Source organism: Mchenga conophoros, linkage group LG11, assembly GCF_057382185.1.
Source record: "Mchenga conophoros isolate Kocher_MC1m ecotype Shallow Benthic linkage group LG11, M_conophoros_male_GT1.1, whole genome shotgun sequence".
Taxonomy (NCBI): domain Eukaryota; kingdom Metazoa; phylum Chordata; class Actinopteri; order Cichliformes; family Cichlidae; genus Mchenga; species Mchenga conophoros.
The window spans coordinates 29,293,043-29,312,967 of NC_140536.1; the positions used below are offsets into that span (position 1 = coordinate 29,293,043).

General features: G+C 39.2%; 2 protein-coding genes across 3 annotated transcripts in view; both read right to left on the reverse strand.

Annotated features, from left to right (window-relative positions):
- Window positions 1-130: 130 nt before the first annotated feature.
- On the reverse strand, window positions 131-6,079 carry gsdmeb (gasdermin Eb). The gene is made up of 10 exons (XM_085292328.1): window positions 5,942-6,079; window positions 5,419-5,640; window positions 5,119-5,311; window positions 4,704-4,878; window positions 3,469-3,589; window positions 3,167-3,292; window positions 1,297-1,424; window positions 996-1,179; window positions 781-854; window positions 131-662 (listed from the first exon to the last, which is right to left on the reverse strand). The coding sequence occupies exons 2-10, from the start codon at window positions 5,621-5,623 to the stop codon at window positions 438-440; spliced, it is 1,431 nt and encodes a 476-aa protein (XP_085148454.1). The 5' UTR covers window positions 5,624-5,640; window positions 5,942-6,079; the 3' UTR covers window positions 131-437.
- A 1,304-nt stretch (window positions 6,080-7,383) lies between these two features.
- osbpl3b (oxysterol binding protein-like 3b) overlaps window positions 7,384-19,925 on the reverse strand; it is a 36,391-nt gene continuing 23,849 nt past the window's right edge. The window contains exons 8-23 of one of the 2 annotated variants that reach the window (XM_085292329.1): window positions 19,144-19,247; window positions 18,816-18,908; window positions 18,564-18,723; window positions 17,901-18,031; window positions 17,173-17,274; window positions 15,970-16,107; window positions 15,244-15,337; window positions 14,867-15,111; window positions 12,863-13,000; window positions 12,656-12,719; window positions 12,478-12,556; window positions 12,036-12,180; window positions 9,692-9,836; window positions 9,462-9,588; window positions 8,470-8,592; window positions 7,384-8,319 (exon numbers count right to left, since the gene is read on the reverse strand). In XM_085292329.1, coding sequence (XP_085148455.1) covers window positions 8,223-8,319; window positions 8,470-8,592; window positions 9,462-9,588; window positions 9,692-9,836; window positions 12,036-12,180; window positions 12,478-12,556; window positions 12,656-12,719; window positions 12,863-13,000; window positions 14,867-15,111; window positions 15,244-15,337; window positions 15,970-16,107; window positions 17,173-17,274; window positions 17,901-18,031; window positions 18,564-18,723; window positions 18,816-18,908; window positions 19,144-19,247 — 1,985 coding nt within the window. In that variant the 3' untranslated portion in view covers window positions 7,384-8,222. The remainder of the gene's footprint in view (window positions 8,320-8,469; window positions 8,593-9,461; window positions 9,589-9,691; window positions 9,837-12,035; window positions 12,181-12,477; window positions 12,557-12,655; window positions 12,720-12,862; window positions 13,001-14,866; window positions 15,112-15,243; window positions 15,338-15,969; window positions 16,108-17,172; window positions 17,275-17,900; window positions 18,032-18,563; window positions 18,724-18,815; window positions 18,909-19,143; window positions 19,248-19,925) is intronic. The other variant, XM_085292331.1, reaches the window with a different exon arrangement.

The following is a 19,925-nucleotide window of genomic DNA, read 5'->3' on the forward strand; positions in this document are numbered from 1 at the left end:
TTCTGCACAGGGAGGCTTCAACCGGGATACAGACCCGAAACCTCTGCTGGGAAAGGATTGTGCTAAGCACCACACCCATGATAATTTTATAATATGGTTCATAATTTTTTTTATACAATCAGACAACAGCTCAAAATCATTTTTTATTTGAAGGAAACTGCCAAAGTTACAAAAAAATAGATACAATTTTGCATATTTATTCACATAAAAATCAAGTCTGACTATTAATTCATTATTATTATTATTATTTTTTTAAACACATTGAGTAATCACATATGAGTCCAGATCAAGTATTCAGTATTTTTAGAATGACTTCTTGGTCATGTAGCACCCCTTAAAATATTCTATTAAAATAACAAAAAGAATTATTTACATGTTTCCATTTACCTAATTCCACTGTGACACTTGTTTCTGGTGGCTGTAAAGCAGGTTTCAGTTCAAACACCCTGAGCTAATGAGGCAAGACTTCGAATCACGATACACAGGACCAGAGGATTTCCTGGCTGCTTGTTTATTTCTGCCTTCACCATGTTCCCATTTCTCCGCAGGGACACATTACAGGAGGCAAACAGATGTTCGATCTTTCCATAGATGGCCTCTGTCAGTACAGACGACGCTTCGGCGCTCAGAGGCAACTCTCCATTTTTTGATGCACACTGCACCTGGAACAGGTGTTGAGAGATTCATAAGGGGCAGCTGACTTAATGTGCAATGTTTAATTTACAAAGAAACACCTGCTTAACATGTTGTGCCATTTTATAAAAAAGAGGATTTACTAACCAGTAGCTCCAATATCCCCAACACTGCAGGGCTGCAGCACATTTCCAAGGCAGCAAGACAATCATTTGTCATCTCTGAAAGACAAAACAGACGCATGATGAAGGAACCTGCATTAAGTTTTTAGAACTTGCAGTGTGCATGAAGTGGGTATACTAGGTCTCTAGTATATGAAAAGAAATCCACAAGTAATGACTGTAGAGTACAAATTTTCTCACCATCCAATGCACTGATTAAGAGGTGAAGGGCTGTGTGAAGCGATGTGGATCGGCTTTTTTCAGTTGGTTCCTCTTGACTAGACTGCTCTAAAAGATCCAGAATTGCCTGGAAATTCTGTTTTTGAGACGCTGTTGTTTTAAAGTCAACTGAGGCAGATCCCTTATCCACGCACATCTGCTCTAGCTGAGACAGAGAAGGAGACAGGTCAGACTTTAAACGGAACGTAACTGAATTTCATTATGTCCATTTTCTTTTAGTGAATGTGCAGTGCCAGTGCCCAGACCTCTTCGTTCCTCTTACCACATCCTGAAGTGCACTAATGGTGATCTGGTCCTGCAAAAGTTTTGTAATCTGCTGTAGCAGAGCGGACCTGGTGGATGCCGGAAGAGCTGAAAGCAGCTGGAAATGATCGCTCAGTTGGTCTAGTTCTGAAGACAGAAAAATAAGGACAGTTTGTCATTCACTGTCAAAGATAAAACATTCTCCCGGAGCACGTTAAAAAGGTTAACTGAGATTATGATGATGTAAACCACAACAATATGTAGAAGCTAATAAAACACTGCATGTGTATATACATGCTATTTTAAAAAAAAAGTCAATACACGCATGCATGCTGTGGCCAGTGAATGCAAAACTATTATCTTGGCTTATTCCAAGCAGGTTAAGTCCTGATTCAAAATTCCACCCAATAAAATCATACAGTCAGTACATAACTTCCATAGCAAACTAAAGAGTAAACTGTACTGTATTGTACCCTTTTAATATAGGTCAAAACTGTGTTTACAAATACGTTTAACACCCTTCTGATAAGATGCAGCAAGGTCTCTTATCTTTGAGACCCTTTGACTTGAATACAGCAGAGGTGTGGTGCTGCTGGAGCGCAACACAGAATAAGCAAATGCCATTTTTTGCCAAAGAGCCAAAGAATCTGCATTAACAAAAGTACACCCATGAAAGTGGATAGTTTACTAATAATGTGCTGATTTATATACAAATATGTAGTTGGTTCATTTCAATAACTACATGCCTAGAGCAGCGCAAATTAGTGGCTGAAAAACGAGCACACCCAATGAAGGAGTATGACGGAGTGAGTGATGTCAATGTGTAGAGGAACACAAAACCCTTTATAGTCATATCCTGATTCATACTTGTGTTAATGAAAATATTACTGTGGCCATGAAGCTACAAGTAAAGGTAATATATATTACATATTTTAAGATTCTGGCATTAATCAAAAGGAAACTATATGAAAATAACTGTGTGCGCACTGCTGAGAAAAAACATGCAGAGATTTTTTAATTATGTACCGAGTTTTATGTAGAAATGTGACAAAAACCTGAAACCCAGTTCTCATAACATTTCCCCCTCGTTCCCAATAAATGAACGCTCCAACTATCAAAAATCCTCAAACCAAAGTAAGACATGCTTTTTACAGCATTAAATTTAGAGCTAAACTGTATGCCACAAATCCTTGTGAAGTATAATTGTATGTTTCTCCTTAAATTTTGTGCTATCAAGATGAAACTCCTATAAATATGAATAGGCAACAAGGCTAGCCACCAAAATATCCGCGTTCACACCTTTCAGCTGTAAAACTAACACTGCACCTCTATATTAAATCCCAACGGTAGACTTTTAATACTAATACTACTACTAATAAAAATAATATTATTAAAAATAATAATAACCTGTATTTTTATAGAGCCCTTTTCAAAGAATCTAAGGCCAAAAAAAAATTCAAGGCTCTGTTGCAAAGAGTGGACACAGTTAGTTTTGCAAGTATTTGTAGGAGCGTCCTTTTTAGAACATAAGGAACACTGTAAAAAAAACACAGAGCTGTCAGATATATCCATAACTCTGGCGTTATGGGAAAGAATGAAAAGCAGAGAGAGAAGCTATCCACGGAGGAAAGAGCAGAATGCAATATATAAGAACTCGTCATACAGACTAGCCAATCACATGCTCTCATTTTCAGTCTAACATTTGATCTCGGTTGCTCAGTTATAGTGTAATAATGCATGGAAACTTTCCACTGTGGTGACAAAACCTTAGAAACAAATACTAACCTGATGTGCTCTACAGCTCTGGTGTGCAGGACATTTCTCTGCATGCAATCGTGTGTTTTTTTGCTGGAAAAGGTAAGAAATCTGAGGCGAAAACAGTGCTTTACCTTGTTGAAGGCAGCTATTGTCAGATGAATGTGCAGGAGCTCCTGAAATAGACGGCTGGTCTTTCATTCTTGCAGTACCATCAACTTTATCAAAGCCTCCATTGGTGCCTGACAATACACACAGCTCTGTGGAAAATGCACGTGATAGTTCAAGGAGACAGAACATGGATATTTCCAACAATAGCCTAGAACTAATGATGCTGATCCTGCAATTACTAAATATAACTTTGAGTTTATCAGTTCTTGTTAAATTAACATGAAGTAAGACAGTTACTCTACAAATACAATGAATGACTTCTCACCATATTGTCCATCGTGTTTGATCTTTAGTTCTACAAGGCTATAGGCTATTGGAGTGTTGGTAGGAATCTCCATGGTAATGTCACTGTCATTGCCCAAGCTTGCGTTCTCCTTCAATAAAAACTGAAGAAACAGGAACACCGAATCAGAACAAATGGCAACAAAATTCCTCAGTGAGTGTCACAAATATTAATCTACTTTAAAGAATTATTAAAAGATTCAATATTTTCTTTAAGGTTATAGTGGAATTTAATATAAGAGTTTTAGGTCCAAGGAGTCACACTTTTTTTGTGATTTTTTTTTTAAAGTGGTCTTAGGCAACAGTTCTCCAGGCTTTCTGAATGTCTTTTGATAGTTTTTCTTTGGACACTGGCTGCTTTTTCACTCATTTTCATTCCAATCCTTATACCTGACCCTTCAGAGGAATTTTATTTATTTATTTACTTTATTTTTTTTAAGCCACTTAACATTTACAACTGAATCCATCTTTAATTAAAAAAAAAAGCCTATAATAACTTTGTTACTAACAGCCTGTTAAAGCACATAATCTGTTCCCATTTCTTTGGTTAAATGTAGGAAATATATCAAAGATAACACAATTTGACATACACAGGGTGATACCCAAGAGCTATTAGTGGAAGGCTTGGCACATCTCAGTATGGTGTGCCGTGTCCTTAAAAAAAATCTAAGGAAACTGGACCAGTGGAGGACAAAAAGGACTGGCCTCTTCAGAGCCCGGACATCAACGTTATTGAAGCAGTGTAGGATCATCCTGGCAGAAAACAGAAAAAAAGGCAGCCAACATCCAAGGAAGAGCCTTGAATGTCAAGTCTGTCTGCAGACCTTGGCACAGTACTGTATGTAGCTAGAACATAAACAATAAATTCCCAGTTTTGATTTCTGGAAATGAAGAGGAAAAACCGAGGATAAATGAAGGACCCGAATTCTGAAGAGGAACCACAATGCAACTGTTTCATGCATAGTGGGCAAGATTTATTCCACTTCTTCTTATTCTCTTCTGCTTTCAAAATGTACACGCAAAGCTGGCACACGCAGATCTGAAACTCATCCGGGTAAAAGCAGCACATGTATTGCTCACCTGGCAACAGGACCTATGAATTTTGTATTGTGAACTTAGCTTATTGACTTAATATAGGAATGTATTAGCAACTTTAAAAACTGACCGAACCCTAAATACCAGCAACTATTAGGTCTGATACGAGGTTTGATATTGTACCTTAGTCATCTTGGGGCCACAGGTGCTCAGATTTCCCCCACACTGTCCTCCCTGCTGCACCTCCTCTATGACTGAACAGGGTTGAGTGGTTACAATACGATCCTTTACAATCCCAAATACCCGTCTTTGCTTCTCCTTTGTCTGCTGGATTAGACAGTGGGACATGTCCAGAAGCCTAACACAAGAAAAATGTGGTGAGTTTCACCAGGAACATTCTTGGAAACAAAATTTTATTGTGACTTATCCTACATCATCTTTTCTTGCGTTAATATTCAACCGGGCATCGTGTTTTGTGTGAAACTTTACAGCTGGACAAAGATCACCAATGCGATCTTTAACATGCTGATCGGCAGGTGATGTTTAGAGTGTTTGAAACAACTTTACATGTGACACCAGGTACAGATTGTGAACCAACTTGTCTTTTGAGTCTTGCAGCAACTTCTGCATATCAATCTCCTCTTTCTTCAAGCTTCCAAAAGATGACTGGAGTTTGGATGAGTCTTCACCCTGAAGTTTAATGCTGTATTTGGAAAAATTTGCATCCACAGTTCCCTGAATGTTGTCACTAAATGTCCCACTGTATTTGATGAAGTCTGTCTCAACCACAACTGCAAAAGGTAAATAAATATATTAAAAAAAAAAATCAAATTTCTGTGATCTCGGGAGAGTAAACTGTGACACATGCGGCCATTTTCGTGCTGCTTTTGAGGTTTACCTGGCTTTATGGGTGTGTCTCCTGTTAGTATATCATTGAGATTAAAATCAGTGGGAAGATATTTGGACTTTTGCCAGCACCAGAAACGCCTGCGCTTCACCACCACCGTCAGGAGAGCAATGGTGTCATTCAGGCTGGTCACTGGGATCAGGGACCCGTTATCTTCCACCTCCTCCACAAAGTTTCTGGTAGCCAGAGCAAACATCTTTCGGCTGGATAAAGCTTTGAAAGCGAGAGAAGAGAGGGGAGGCGTTTACTACACAGCTACAGAAGACCTCACCCATGTGAGCTCCTCCTTAGGACTAAACACAAATAAACTTCCTACTTCAGCCACTGTACTCATTTCAAGCAAAAACATAGTAGACACCATACAGCTCTTTACATTTAAAACCTCCAGGCTGCACGACAACAATCAAAGCACCGGTTATTATGGAAACCGAAAGTCCATCGGTACAGCAGTCACTGTAGATAAGACGAAATATGCTAGTTTTTTTTTTTTTAATCTGGCTAATTTTCCACCTACCGCTTCCACGGAGTCTTCGCTTTATTGGTGACCTGCAAGAGAAACTCCCCAGTGGTCAGACTTTTACAGGAGTCAGTTCCTCTGTAGTAGCTCAGCCTGGTTTCCTGCACTCTTTGTTTTGGACAAAAGGCTCCGCCCTCTGCACGGTAGGAGAGGCCGAAACATATATGGCATATATGGCCTTTCTTCCTGTACGCTTACAATCCAGCTTATAATAATAATAATAATAATAATAATAATAATAATAATAATAATAATAATAATAATAATAATAATGTCTCTTCTATATTTGCTTGTACTGGTAAATTGTCAACTGGATTTATGTAGGGACTATATATATATAAAATAAAGAAATAACCTATTTTACAAGTATCTTAATTACACTGCATTGATGTATCTACTGCTCTGCATTATAATTTATTCAGTCCTATTTGACCAGTGACAATATTTTATAGGGGATTTTTGTAAAAACAGATTATCAGTAGTCCGCTTTCATTTGCATTTGTCGCCACCTAGCGGCTGTTTAAGATAACCCAGCAATCTGATGAGCCCATGTTCGCTAGCGTGGATTAACAAACAAAACAAAGAAAAAGAATACAAACAAACTATACTACAGTGAATTATTAGAGTAAAAAAAAAAAAAAATAGAAAACAAAAGAGAATAGGTGGACTCAAGGAGCCCTTTTTCAAAGTCATTTATCATATTGTAGGATGTCAAAAATGCAGACAGGCTCTAAGGATCACTAGCGGTATCTTACTCTTTTCATCAACATGACTCTCACAACATTCCTGCATTCGTTATTTATAAATGATAACCTTTACTTGTTGCACGGCTCCATAATTGCTCATTAACCTTGAACTCTGGTCATTGCTTAGCAGGACGGGCAAAAACAAGCCATAAACACGAATCGTCGTCAAACACATACGGCTGTTTCTAAAGTGATTGGAACAATTCACTCAACACTTGTGAAACGTAGCAACATATCTACTGTATACTGCAGGATATTCATTGGAAAGTATCATGCACAGGTTTCCATTTAGATGGCACTGAGATTTAACCCATAAAGCCAAGAAAATTATAAAGGGATGAAGTGCAGCCACGAGCAAAAAATTCTATAATTTAGCAGATGATCTTTTACCAGTCCTTTAAGAGTTGCTACTTCACTTAAGGAATATGTATAGTAAGAAGCAGGGAACTGCTTCACATTCCCAGTAAACCTAGTGTTTATACCCCAATTGCTTTTCATAGCTTTCTAAATGGCATTTTCGTGTGGCATTCCTGACCCATCATGTTTAAAATTAATTGCATTTTTCCTTTATGCACCAAAATTATAATCAGGCTATCTACCTGCCAACTCATCATCTGAGATGAGAGGGAATTATTTCAACTGTCTATTTGCTTTCAGTGTTTTTGAACAAACAATCACAAAAGACTCAACAAAAAAGAAAACAATCAGAAATTTTATTTGAGCTCATGGAGCATAGTTTTTGGACATTTCTTTTCCCTTTTTTTTGGTCCCAAAGCCCAGGGTCCATAGAGACAATGGTGTGCTGAATAAAGTGAAAAAGATATGACTGAGTTTGCTACAGCGGCTCATAGTTGCACAATCATTCACACATTCATAGCGAAAAGCAGTAATTACTCATAACGGACAGAAAAATCACTTCAGTAAGGATTCGGAGATCGCTTGCACAATATTTTGTTAGCAAGAATTCCTTACGAAACATAGACTTTTGTTTTATTTTTTTTAAACATCTGGCAGGTACAACAAAATAAATTAAACAAGTTTGAGTACAACCAGTAAGGCATCAGGCAGATGCAGAATAAATATCGGATGTTTACACTGAATCAATGGCGTAGCGAGGCTAGTTTATCTCAGAGGTAGAGAATGTCCATGGTAAGACAACAACCAACATAACCAGTTGATCAGTACATTTTAAGCTAGTGTAGATAAACTATGAAACTCTTCTTCTCATCCTTCATACCAAGGATCTTTCCTTTTCTTAGTTTAAGTGGTTTAGCACAACATAATATGTGGAATGCAGGCAAAAAAATGAAATTGGCCTACTGCAAATTGAGCAACATTCTCATAATATGTTTGCATAAATGTGTTTATACAACTCAGATAAGCACTTGCTATTAAGGCAATAACTCTGATGAACTCCAGTACAGAATGTGGATGGTCAGAATGAGATACAGACATCACCAGAACCAGTCTGGATCACAAATCACAGTAGAGGCTGTGCAGGTCCAAATGTTTGTATGATCTGCAGCACACGGTCACCACAGTGTAGGGAAATCTACATGGGCAAAGCCAGGGTCTTTCCTCAGCTCCCAGTACGTGTTGTTGCTCACCCAGGTATCGTCCTGTGCCTTCCTGTGGAGACAGAAAAGACGCACAACTGCAATTAACACTGTCAACGACAGATTTACAAGTTGTGTTTCACCATTAGGAGCGGAGATGTGGTCACTTTTCCATAAGTGACTTTCTAGGTGAGAAAGTTTTAAGCTAAGATACTCAGGGTACCTGAAAAATTTAGGCTGATGTGTTGCATTGTTCTCATCCAGGACTCTCCGTCTGTCTCTCTGCAGCTGTTCAATCCTCTGCTTATGCTCCTCTGCAGCCTCCAACTTCCCCTCCTCCAGCAGTCTGCCGTTGAGACCCAGACGCATTCATTATGCAGATGTTTAAAACATTAATCTTCCACATCCAAGCATAATCTTCACTCGCGCCTTCTCATTTTGAGTGAATTTTAGGGGTTTTCCTGTTTTTGAATGGCCCTGTCACAGGGTTATTTCCAACGTGGGCATAAACAGTCTGTATGCGTAAAGGCGGTGAGCTTGTTCCACTTTAATTTATAGAAATCTATACATTTTCCTATTATTTATGACAAAATATTGAACAAAAAAAGTAAATAAGCCTACAGTTAAGAGAACTGGTATAATATAAATATAAATTGGCTGCTGATTTTACTTTACCTCTGGATCGTTGTAAGACGGTGGAGCTTGGGCTAAAAAGGAGAATACATAACCACTTATTTGCAGAGCTGGAAGCAGTGCAGCTTCATACTTTGATGGCAAAGTACTGAGAGCTTTGTTTTTTCTCCAGCACCTCGGGGCAGCAGCATTTAGTTTGCAGACTTAAAAAACTTAAAAGATGAGCTAAAATTAGTTTGATTGTGATAGCCTGAAAGGGCGTGCAGTTGCGTACTATTCTTAACGCGAGTGCCTATTTTTGTACTTTTTTGATCACAAGGTGCATTTTTCAGGACGTGACTGAGATCAATGATGGTGTGGTGCTTAGATACTCACTGGCAATGCTTTGGTTTTTAATTCAGCTATGTCTGACAGTCCTCTGGCAGGAAAATTAGATGTTATATCTAAATTAGTTTTTAACCTTTTCCCCCTGTATGTTTCTCACTGACATTTATTAAAATTAAGCTGACGATCACCAGGCTGCGTAAGTGCATGGAAATATACTAATGGGTTTTTAAATGTTTTTCACTTTTTTCCTCTTACCTTTGGTCCACTCGTAGTCTCGTGTCTGTAGGTGGTAGCAGCAGTTTCAGGGATGGGTCCAACTCGTTCAGCTCAATTGCAAACTTCGTGAAGCCATAGTACTGCTCATGGTCTACTGGCATTGCATCTATATTGTACACAAGTGACATCAACAGCATGAGAAGCTATAACAGGGAGACGCATTATTGAAGAGGTTTTTTTTTCTACTTAATTTTGATAGACTTTCATACTTGCTCTCCAGATGCATGTAGCTGAAGGCGGGTCTCCACAGAAAACCGCTTCGTGCCACTTTCCAAAGAGTCGGTGGATAACCTTTCCTTTATTATTTGTGATAGTCCCCTCTATCTCATTTACACTCGAATTCCAGTATTTGGCCTGTTAGAAAAAAAGCAGCGTGTTATAGTGGGTGAGTATGAAAGAATGCACATAGCCCACGACAGTGTCTCTTGCAGTCAGCAGATGTTGCTCTTGCGTCAACCATTTGATCCCCAGTGTGTTTGTGTTGCTGGGCCGGTGTGTTTAACCCTCTCGAGGCAGGCGTTGCCGATTTGCAACAGTTAAAAACTAACAACCTGATTACCCCACATACATATTTTTTTACTCAGAAGTACCACTGCAGGACTTAGTTGTGCATTAGCAAAAAAAATCTTAATTTGAGCCTGAGAGGGTTAATGAGAGATGAGGATGCATAATGTGTTCTGGCATGTCTTGACTTATACTGCACAGCTTCGCGAGGTCTTTCGAGTGACGCAAACTAAAGCAATGAACCTTCTCCTCTTGGCAAATGACTCCATAGTTAAAGAAAAGAGAAAAAAAGATCATTTGTTTGTTGGGTTTTGTTGGCATGCAGGTGAAAAACACCATCTGTATAGATGCAAGAACAACAGTTTGGATAAACACACTTTGTAGATTCCTCCATCAGGTAACGCAGAGGTTATATAAATGACTGTGGCTATGGTAGATAAGTAATGGATAACCTGGACCCCATCTGCACCACTTACTGGGCAGGCAGTGGACCACTTTCTCTAATATCTGTTTCACCTCTGCTGTCGCGAGGACAAATGCAGAACATTTTGTACACCTCATACCTCATACCTGCATTTATCTAATAGATTTTTATAAATTAAGATCCTTATCTTTTATTATATGTAGATTTTGATTGAGTTCATCTATTTTTTATTAAGCGCCCTCCTTCTTTAGTGTACCTTAGTTACGTTTCTTACCTTTCTATGCTTGTGATATATTTACTCTATTGAGCTTTTCAGTTATTGAGTTATTTTTGCCGTCACATAGTTATTTCTAAACATTTCAGATAAGTAAAGCAAATCTGATCTTATCAGTCAAATGTGGGATACATAGAGACCCCAGCTAAAAGCCCCAAAAGCTCTGACAGTTCAACATGGACAGGCAGCTGGTTTTAATGTTGTTGCTGATCAGTCTACAAGCCCCTGAGATTCATAGAGGGACATGTTAATGTGGTAGCCATCATTATGGCTGATTGCTTTTACAGAAAAGCACTCTGGTATGAATATGAAACAAGACTGTCGCCTCACAGTAGTGCACCTTTCACAAACTGATTTGTGACTACAGTATATTCATCCAACATGCTTCCAAAACCAAACTGTTTGGAGAAAAAAAACAAAGAAATCCTATTTTCTATTTCAGAAATAATTTACTTTTCGTGGTCCTGCAAAGTAATCTTCAGTGCAGTTCTCTACTTCACTCTAATTGTTACAGATTACTTTGGGGTTTTCAGAAATGTATGCCATTAATGAATAATGCATCTGGTGATGCGACAATGCAATCACAGCAAATACAATTTAATCTGCCTTTGTGTTTTAGATGTCGTTTATAAATGTAGCTATGTGGTAAGTTTATTCATGTAATCTTTTTTTAGCTGCTCCGTTTAGGGAGCCACAGCGACTCATCTCCCTCCATCTCCCTCGATCCCTAGCCTCCTCGTCTGACAAACCAACCCTTCACTACATCCATAAATCTTCTCTGTGGTCTTCCTCTTTTCCTCCTGCCTGGGAGTTCCATATTTAACATCCTTCGACCAATACATTCACCATCTCTCCTCTGCGCTTGTCCAAACCATCTCACTTATCTCCAATTCATTCAACTTGAGTTGTTCCTCTGATTCATTTCTAATCTTGTCCTTTCTGGTCACTCCTAATGAAAATATTAGCATGTTCAGTTTATTCATGTCATATTTATGTAAATGTTACTTAAATATTAATTCATGTGTTCACTGTTTTTCTGTTTAGTACAACAGGCATATTTTATGTTTATTGTGTAACAACCTAAAGATTTCTATGGTGTATGGTACAAGTAGTGCATAAATACAAATGGATGATTTAAATTAAGCATCTTTAAAAAGTTTTTATTTGATTTAAAGTCTGACAGTAGATGAAAGAGGTTTGAAATGAGACTGTGATAAATGACATAATAATAAAAGAGTCACTAAAACTTGCAAATAAGGTCTTGTTCCTGAAGATTTTGCATTATAAATGTTGTCAGAGTTTGTTATAGAGGCCATCAGGCTGGATGATGCCTTGCATATGTTTACCTTACCTTAATAAAAGTGATCTTGCACTGACAAATATCACTGCTGGAGTTTCTGATGGTGATCTCCCCATAGTGCTCGATCCAGCGCTGCCCACTGAGAATGTTGTGGATGCAAGAGGTCACTTTGTTCCACTCGTAATGGTCTCCAAATCTGTCGTTTTCAAGAAGAAAAAAAAAAAAATGGACACTGTTACATATTAGAGTTATAATATAAATGATTTATCTGTATCTGTATGTGGTTCTGACACAAAAATAAAATCTGAAAACATTTTTTCCACCACAGACGAAGAATGGGGAATTGTTATTGATCTGAATGGAAAAAGAACAGGAGAGGAAAAATACTGTGAATCGTGCTACACCCCCGCTGCGTGATTTTCTCTAAACGTCTGCACAATGCCCAGGCAGGGGTCTGTGCAGCGCCAATGTAAATGAGGCAGAAGAGACTCACCCTGGCAGAGTTACATGAGTGGTCCCCACAGGAACAATCTCCATTGACTTTCCCCAAAACTTGTTTTTACACCTCACGTCTGCAAAAACATTGAACAAATGAACATTAATTCCAGACAATAGGTGCTATTCTAGTATTTAAGATCACTGAGAATGGATCAAAATCAATATTCCAGTACCTTGCCAAAACACAAAGTTTTTAGACTCTGCATGGCAAGCTGAGATTGGTGGGTGATGGCTGACCTGATGTAAAGGGGATTAAAATGCTTTGTTAATCACACAAAGAGCTCTGAGTTGACTTTTTTGAACAGTGCTATACAATAAAACATAAAAATGTAAATATTCATATGAATCCAGTCAGATAACAAATCAAGAATCATTCATACCTGCTCTGCAACAAATCGTAAGCCTTTATCTGGTCGGTCACATTCATATGTTTCTCCAAGAACAGGGTTGAAAGGCTTTCCCCCAGTTCTGTAGTAGCTGGATGCATAACCGGACACAACAAATGTAGCGATGTATATCTACAAAAAAGGATGAAAGCATAAACCTGAGCAGCAAGTACCACTTTAATTTTTATTACAGGATGAGTGACTGAGTGAACACTGAACTGAGCTCTATCATCCATTTCATTTAATCTTATATGTGTGTTCTTCTTTTTAGCCTAATGAGCAGAATAAGTGTCTGAATAGTCCTCCAGTAGTTTCAGTAAACCGACAGAGCACTGATAGCTTCTCTACCTCATAATGAGAGGCCACAGCCTGGAGCTTTCGGCCCGTTTGCAATTTCACTATGTGATCCTCTGTAGGTCTAAACATTGTTTGTCAAGGTCTTATTTGAACTTTTATATTGGTATTTATTGAGCTTGTTTATGGATTTTATTTATGGCCTTTTTTTTAAATTCAGCACAATTTTTTTCATTCATTTAATTGTCTTCATGTGTTGTTTTATAACTCGTTAGTCCAAACAAATTGCCCCTCATAGGATTAATAAACTGTCAGTATTTGTACTGCACCAAGTCTAACATCAGCTGCTTTTCCTTTTTACACTTACATTGGCCAGCCACTTTGTTTGGCACACCCAGTCAACTGCTCGTTAATACAAATATCTAACCAGTCAATCACATGGCAGCAACTCAGTGACTGAATAAGATGACCTAATGAAGTTCAAAGTGATCATCAGAATGAGGAATTAAGGGGATTTAGGTGAGTTTTGAAGGTTGTTGATGACAGATCTGATTACTTTGCAAAGTGCCGATTGAGATTTGCCTACAAACACATTTCCTGGGGTTTGCAAAGAACTGATAATGCCAGAGGTCAGAGGAGAATATATATACTGCTTCATGCTGATAGGAAGGCAACAGTAACTGAAATAACCACTTCTTACAACCAAGGTATGCAGACACGCACCTACGAGTGCACAACACATCATTAAACCTTGAAGCAGATGGGCTACAGGAGAAGAAGACCGCACCATGTGTCATACCTGTCAGCTAAGAACAGGAAACGGAGGCTCAGCAAAATCGAACAATAGACGATCGGAAAGATGTTGCCTGGTTCGACGTAAATCACATGGGTCCAGAATGAAATGGTGTACTGGATATTTTCTTAGCGCACTTTGGGTTCCATAAGACTAACTGAGCATTGCTTCAGCCTTCCTGAGTGTTGTTGCTGGCTATATTCATAATTTATAACTACAGTTTACTCATCCTCTCATGGCTCATTCCAGTAGATTAATGTGCCATGTCCCAAAGGTCAGATCATGTCAAACCAGCTTCTTGAACATGAAAGTAAGTTCACTTAACTCAAATGACCTCCCCAGTCATCAGAGCTCAATGCAATAGAACACCTTTGGGATGTGGTGGATAAATCACAAATCTTCAGCATGTGTAATGGCATCATATCAATATTGACCCTCATCTCTGAAGAATGTTTCCAGCATTTTGTCGAGTCAATGCCATGAAGAATTAAGGCAGTTCTAAAGGCAAAAGGGGGTCGAACCTGGTACTAGCAGGGTATACCTAATAAAGTGACTGCTGAATGTATTTACTGTATGTTGTGTATATGTCTTATTTGTCTTATTCCACAGGGTATATCTCAAAAAACAACAAAGTTAGTCAGTGCAAAGCTCATCATGGCGTCTTTCTGCTAAAAATCTTAAAGGTAGATCAGACTCTCTCACGTAAAGGCAGTGCACCGCAGTCCCTGAAAGCCAATCAGCAACAATTGTGCGTTAGCGCTAGTTTACTTGGCTATATACGGCATCTCTTACTTGTCACGCTAGTTTTACCAACAGCAGCTCTTCTTCTCAGAGGAATCATCAAAGCAAACAAGTAAGCTGAACAAAAAAGGCCCAGCCCACACACTCAAAGAGCGAAACTGCATTCTCACCATACGTTCAAAAGGGTCCTGTGTGTTGGCGGCCCTGTCTAGCAGCTCGCTGTACTCCAGCTCCTCACACAGTCTCTGCAGGGTGTTGAGGGGTTCATTAAGTTGCACAGGCATTGCAACCTTGGAAAGGTCTTTGCCTATGTTGTTCCTAAGGATGTTCCACAAGCTGATGGAGGTGTTGCTTGGGCTGGGTGTGGGCAGACAGGATCTACGACGATAAAGAACAGTGCCTTCTTCCACAGAGCCTGAAAAGAGTCGGTATAAGAGCTGAGGTTAGGGACACCTTGATAATACATACCGACAACCCAGTGTACCATAATATCATTTGTATATAAATGCATAAAAGTGTCCCAAGGCTAGTACTGTAATGACTTTACCCGAGTTTGGTCTTTCATTTTCGGTCTCATTACTGAAGTTGTCCATGGAAATGTTGTCACTAATGTCACTGATATACGAGTCATCCTCTGATACCTAAAAAAAACAAAACATTCAAGTTGTTTTAATATCACTGACAAAAAGCGAATGAACGAGTCTCTTTTAACATCTTGTCACATCTGCAGAAGATCTAAAGTGGTGGAGATGAAGGTTCTCTTAGGACATGGTGGCAGAGCTGCACCTCGGCTCGCTGTATTTTTAGATGAAAGTAATTAACTTTCATTTTCATATTGCTTCCGCTCCAGGTGCTACCTCATCAAGCATGCCACATGAGCACTGAAGGAAGAGGAGGCTGAACTAACATAGGGCAGATTTGTTTTATGACACATATCATAAAAAAATGGATTTAAGACAGGACGTTAAGTTAAATGGCATTTCCCCCTCTTTTGTAATAAAATACCATGAATTGTCCAGTGTGCTTACAAAATTTAGGCCAGTTATCAGACACAGAGACAAAAGTGAAGAAATCCTGGGTGACAGGCAATAAATAAAGTAAGAGCCACTGGTGGAGGTTTTGTTCTGGTTGTGCTTGTGTAAACAAGACAAATTACTCCAAACATCAACAGCAATGATAATTCTATTATGTAGCTCTAAACATCAGTTTGCTACAAGCAAAAAGACCCAACATCACAACTACTGACAATGAAGAGTTTAGTCTCCACACTTACCTCATTTTCAGAAGAGCTAGCAGATAACAGAACCTCCTGTGCGTCAAAGAACTCGGACAAAGACTCCGCGATTGAAGCTCTGCTCTCATTGGATACTTGGTGTACGAGGGGATGGGCTTCATCTACTGATTCCTGTTTCTAAGAGAAACAATGTCCACAGCTACAATAAGAACACAGGAAGGGGCCCCGCCATCATTCCCGGGGTGGCAATCACAGTGTCATTGAGAATACAACACAATCACAACATGCAAAGTATGACAATCACAACACCCACAAATTTAATCTGCAATATATTGAAAGACAGTCATTTATAATACATACGTAAATATATTGGCTGACATCACACCCGTCATACACTTTTTTAATTTCTTCACTGATTTAACAAATGTAGGTTTATAAACATTAACAAACAGCTGAGTGACATCATGCAGTCGTGTGCATAGCGTCTCAACATGGGTGTGTCTGCATTCAATCATACTGTTATCAGTCAAATAAGCCAAATGATGAACTGCTGAAAACATGAACTCTTCAGAATCAAAATTTCATAAGACAATTTATTCCTACCTAGAGACTGCCTGACAATATACTACTGTATTAAATAAAGCAAGAATAATTACAGTGAGAAGTGAGGCTGCATGCCTGCCCTGCACACATCTCAGAAAATAACTGACAAGCATGCAGTTGATTGCCAATATGAGATAGCTTTCCACACATGGACTTGAGCGTCCCAATCTACCCTTTGTTATTGGTGAAGCTGATTAATTAACATGGAGATGTTCTCAGAGGAGGCGTATTAGTTTTGCTCTGCGTGTTTCCAGGGACACAATTAAGCAGATCGGCTCGCTTTGTGTGATCAGCAAATCCGATTAAACGAGCAAAGAGTTTCCTTTAGAAGACGATTATATGGAGCTAGAAGCCTTCCTCTGAACCGTGTCATGGTGAGACATTTGGTTACGCAACGACGAGGCTGAGAGGAAGAGGCAGTGTTCCCCAAAAGAAAGTTCTGTTAATTTTTCTCATATTGACTGAGCTGGATGAGGGGGTGAGAGGAGAGTGACATTTGTTGATTCTAGATGAGAGGAAAAGGACAGCTCATTCATTCTGTGGCACATTCAAGCTTGCGGGGGATAAAAATAAAGACAGATATATAAGAATAATCGTCATGAAGGTGGGGGAATCGAGTCACTGCATTCCTGCACCCACCTGCACAGGGGCAGTGAGCGTTATTAGTGTGGGCTCTATGATCTGGGACTCAGCATGAATCTTGCACAGGCGTTCTCTCAGCTCTGAGTTCTGGGCTAAAGCCTGGAAAAAATAACCAGTTTAAACACTGTTTAATGCAAACACCCGAGCCTTGAAATGCTTGAAATCCTCAGCATAAATCAAAACCCGGCTGATTTGGAGTTGTGTAATCTCAAGAAAATCAGTAAACGTCACATTTACTCATTTACGTACTGGAGAGGCATGCTTTCACCTGTTATTATCTCAAGTGGAACAGAGTAAGCAAACCAGAGAAACCAATAAGAAAAGCTAAAAGCTAAAATCCAGCAGACTATAGCAGAGACCACACAAATCTGAATGTGTAAAGAAATACTTGTGCCGCATTAGAATTTGCGCGGTCTCGACACCAACACATTTCTTCGCTGACTACATGACAATGAACATGTACAACCAAAGACAGAAAACAGAAAAACAAGCCTCTGGTGGGAGGCAGCAGCCACAGGAAACATGACTGTTGAATGCGGTCTCATTTAGGGGGGCTGACATGTGTCATGCTTGACAAATGGTGTGGGAGGACACGACATACGAGAGAAGTGTAAAAGCAAAAAAAAAATTAAAAAAGGAAGAAAAAAGGAGAATAGCTAATACCTATTTCTGTTGAAAACATCCGCTTGCAAAAAATGTGCAAGGGGGTGTGTTATTTCACATACCGCAGCCAGCGTGTTCTTCAAATTTACAACTTGTGGAGAGGTGGGGGGGCAGGTTTCGTGATCCAGGCATTGTTTTAATCTCTCTCTCTCTGATGTCAGTGTGCTCAGGGCCGCCTTCATGGTTGTATGCACTGGCAGCAACAAGAGACACAAAAAGAGGGAATCAAAAAGATCATTATTTGGAAAACCCTGCCATTATAAATGATTAAGCCCATCACACATCTTTAGCTCCATAATTTTAAATGTGTGCATAAATTCGTTCGTTTAAATAGCAGCAGAACTGACAGCAGTTCTCCGGAGTAAGTTTGAAACTGTAAAGCCATTATGTAAAAAACAAATGAATCTCATTACTCCATGTCAAGCACCAAGAATCTGCATAGAAAATTCCAAAGAGGACAGAAGTAAAATTATATTCATCCTCTATGCGTCAACCACTTCCTTACAAAGAGATTTAACAGGTTTTGTGGCACAAAAAACAAACTTCTGACCTAATATCAGCTAGAAGACATCCACATAACTAACAGCAACTAACACTTCAACTTGTTAGAAGTAGCAGCACCACACCAGTCTTAGCTTTCGTGCAGATTTATCGGAAGCAGATTGAGGAATTTTAAAAATGTGTGCTTTACAGAGTTTTATCTGAAACTAGAGTTTTTCACTCACAGTTGGTGGCAACACGACAGAAGTCTTCTTGCAGCTTGGCCACATCAAAAGGGGAGTCCAGGGATTCAGGATCGGCTTTATCATTGCTCAGTGCAGCAGTGGATAGGTTGGGGTTTGAGGCATGGAGGCGGATAGAGCCAGAGGAGATGCAGCTCGGTACCTAGAGCAGAGCAGGAAGAAAAACTGGAGATACTCACAATGAAATATAAAAACAAATTAAGCATGATCACACTTCTCTGTCATGTTGTCTACCTGCAGAGTTGTTTTGACATCTTTGTTGTAGTTTTTAGTGCGCCACTTCTTTGGAAGTCTCTTTTCTTTTTTGGGGCTGTCAAAAGTAGACGCCTAAGAAAGCAGATGTGAAATTATTGACAGTCAGGCCAGTGAGGATTTTTTGTCTTTAAAGGAAGGCTTTTTATGGAAAGTGGTTTCACAACTACCAGAGCAAGATGCAAGATGAAATATCTTCTATATTTAATAAGAGGTGAGTTAAGGTCAACAGAAAATAACTTAATAATGTTTTGTATCATCAGAAAAGTTACCCTGCATGTAAAGTAACCAGAAATACTGCAGTGCTGACCTGCAGTGCTTGGATGGATGGAGCAGAATAAGTCCGGTGAATTACTTCCATACTCTGAAGCAGGTGGTTAAGCTCTAGGAGATAGGCCTCACATACTGATAAGTCTGTCCGGATGAGAACAAACACTAATAGTTATAAAAGGAGGTATGAAGTGAAAAAGAAAAGACAGTTAAAAGGCTAAAGTGAGAAAAAGGGCAGTGCCTGCAAATGGGCACGTGTTAGTTGGGCCTATTGAGTGAACTCAAAAACCAGTCTCTGTAGAAACAGCAGAGAGGGCTGACATATCCTAATCTGTCATCAACAAGTTTGGTGATTTCAGTTTGACAAAGTTAGAGGGTGCCACATGTGCTTACTGAACCATATGCACTATGTTATATATGCTTTATTCAAATAGACTCCTCAGTTTGGCGATTCACCTCCCAAGATATCTATTTCTGCTTTTTGCATCTTTTTCAAGCATGAACAGCAGCTTGTAGAGCGAGCCTAAAAGCTTCTCATATTACCAGAATCAGAAAAACACCTTCAAACTGCATCTGCCTCAGAAAGAGAAGGTTAGTCAAAGGCAAGAGATAATCAATCTGGACTGTCCATGACCTGACAAATGTCCAAGACATTTAACAACTGACAGACAGTTTCAGGGGTGAGGTGAGGCTGAGCTCAGTGAGGCTTTTTCCTAATTTAGTCTATGACAAATTAAAGATCTCGAGTCGATTTTAAGTACTAAAATTGCGTTCAGTACCTTTGAACTTTAAATATGGGCTCCAAAGAAATGCTGATGCAAG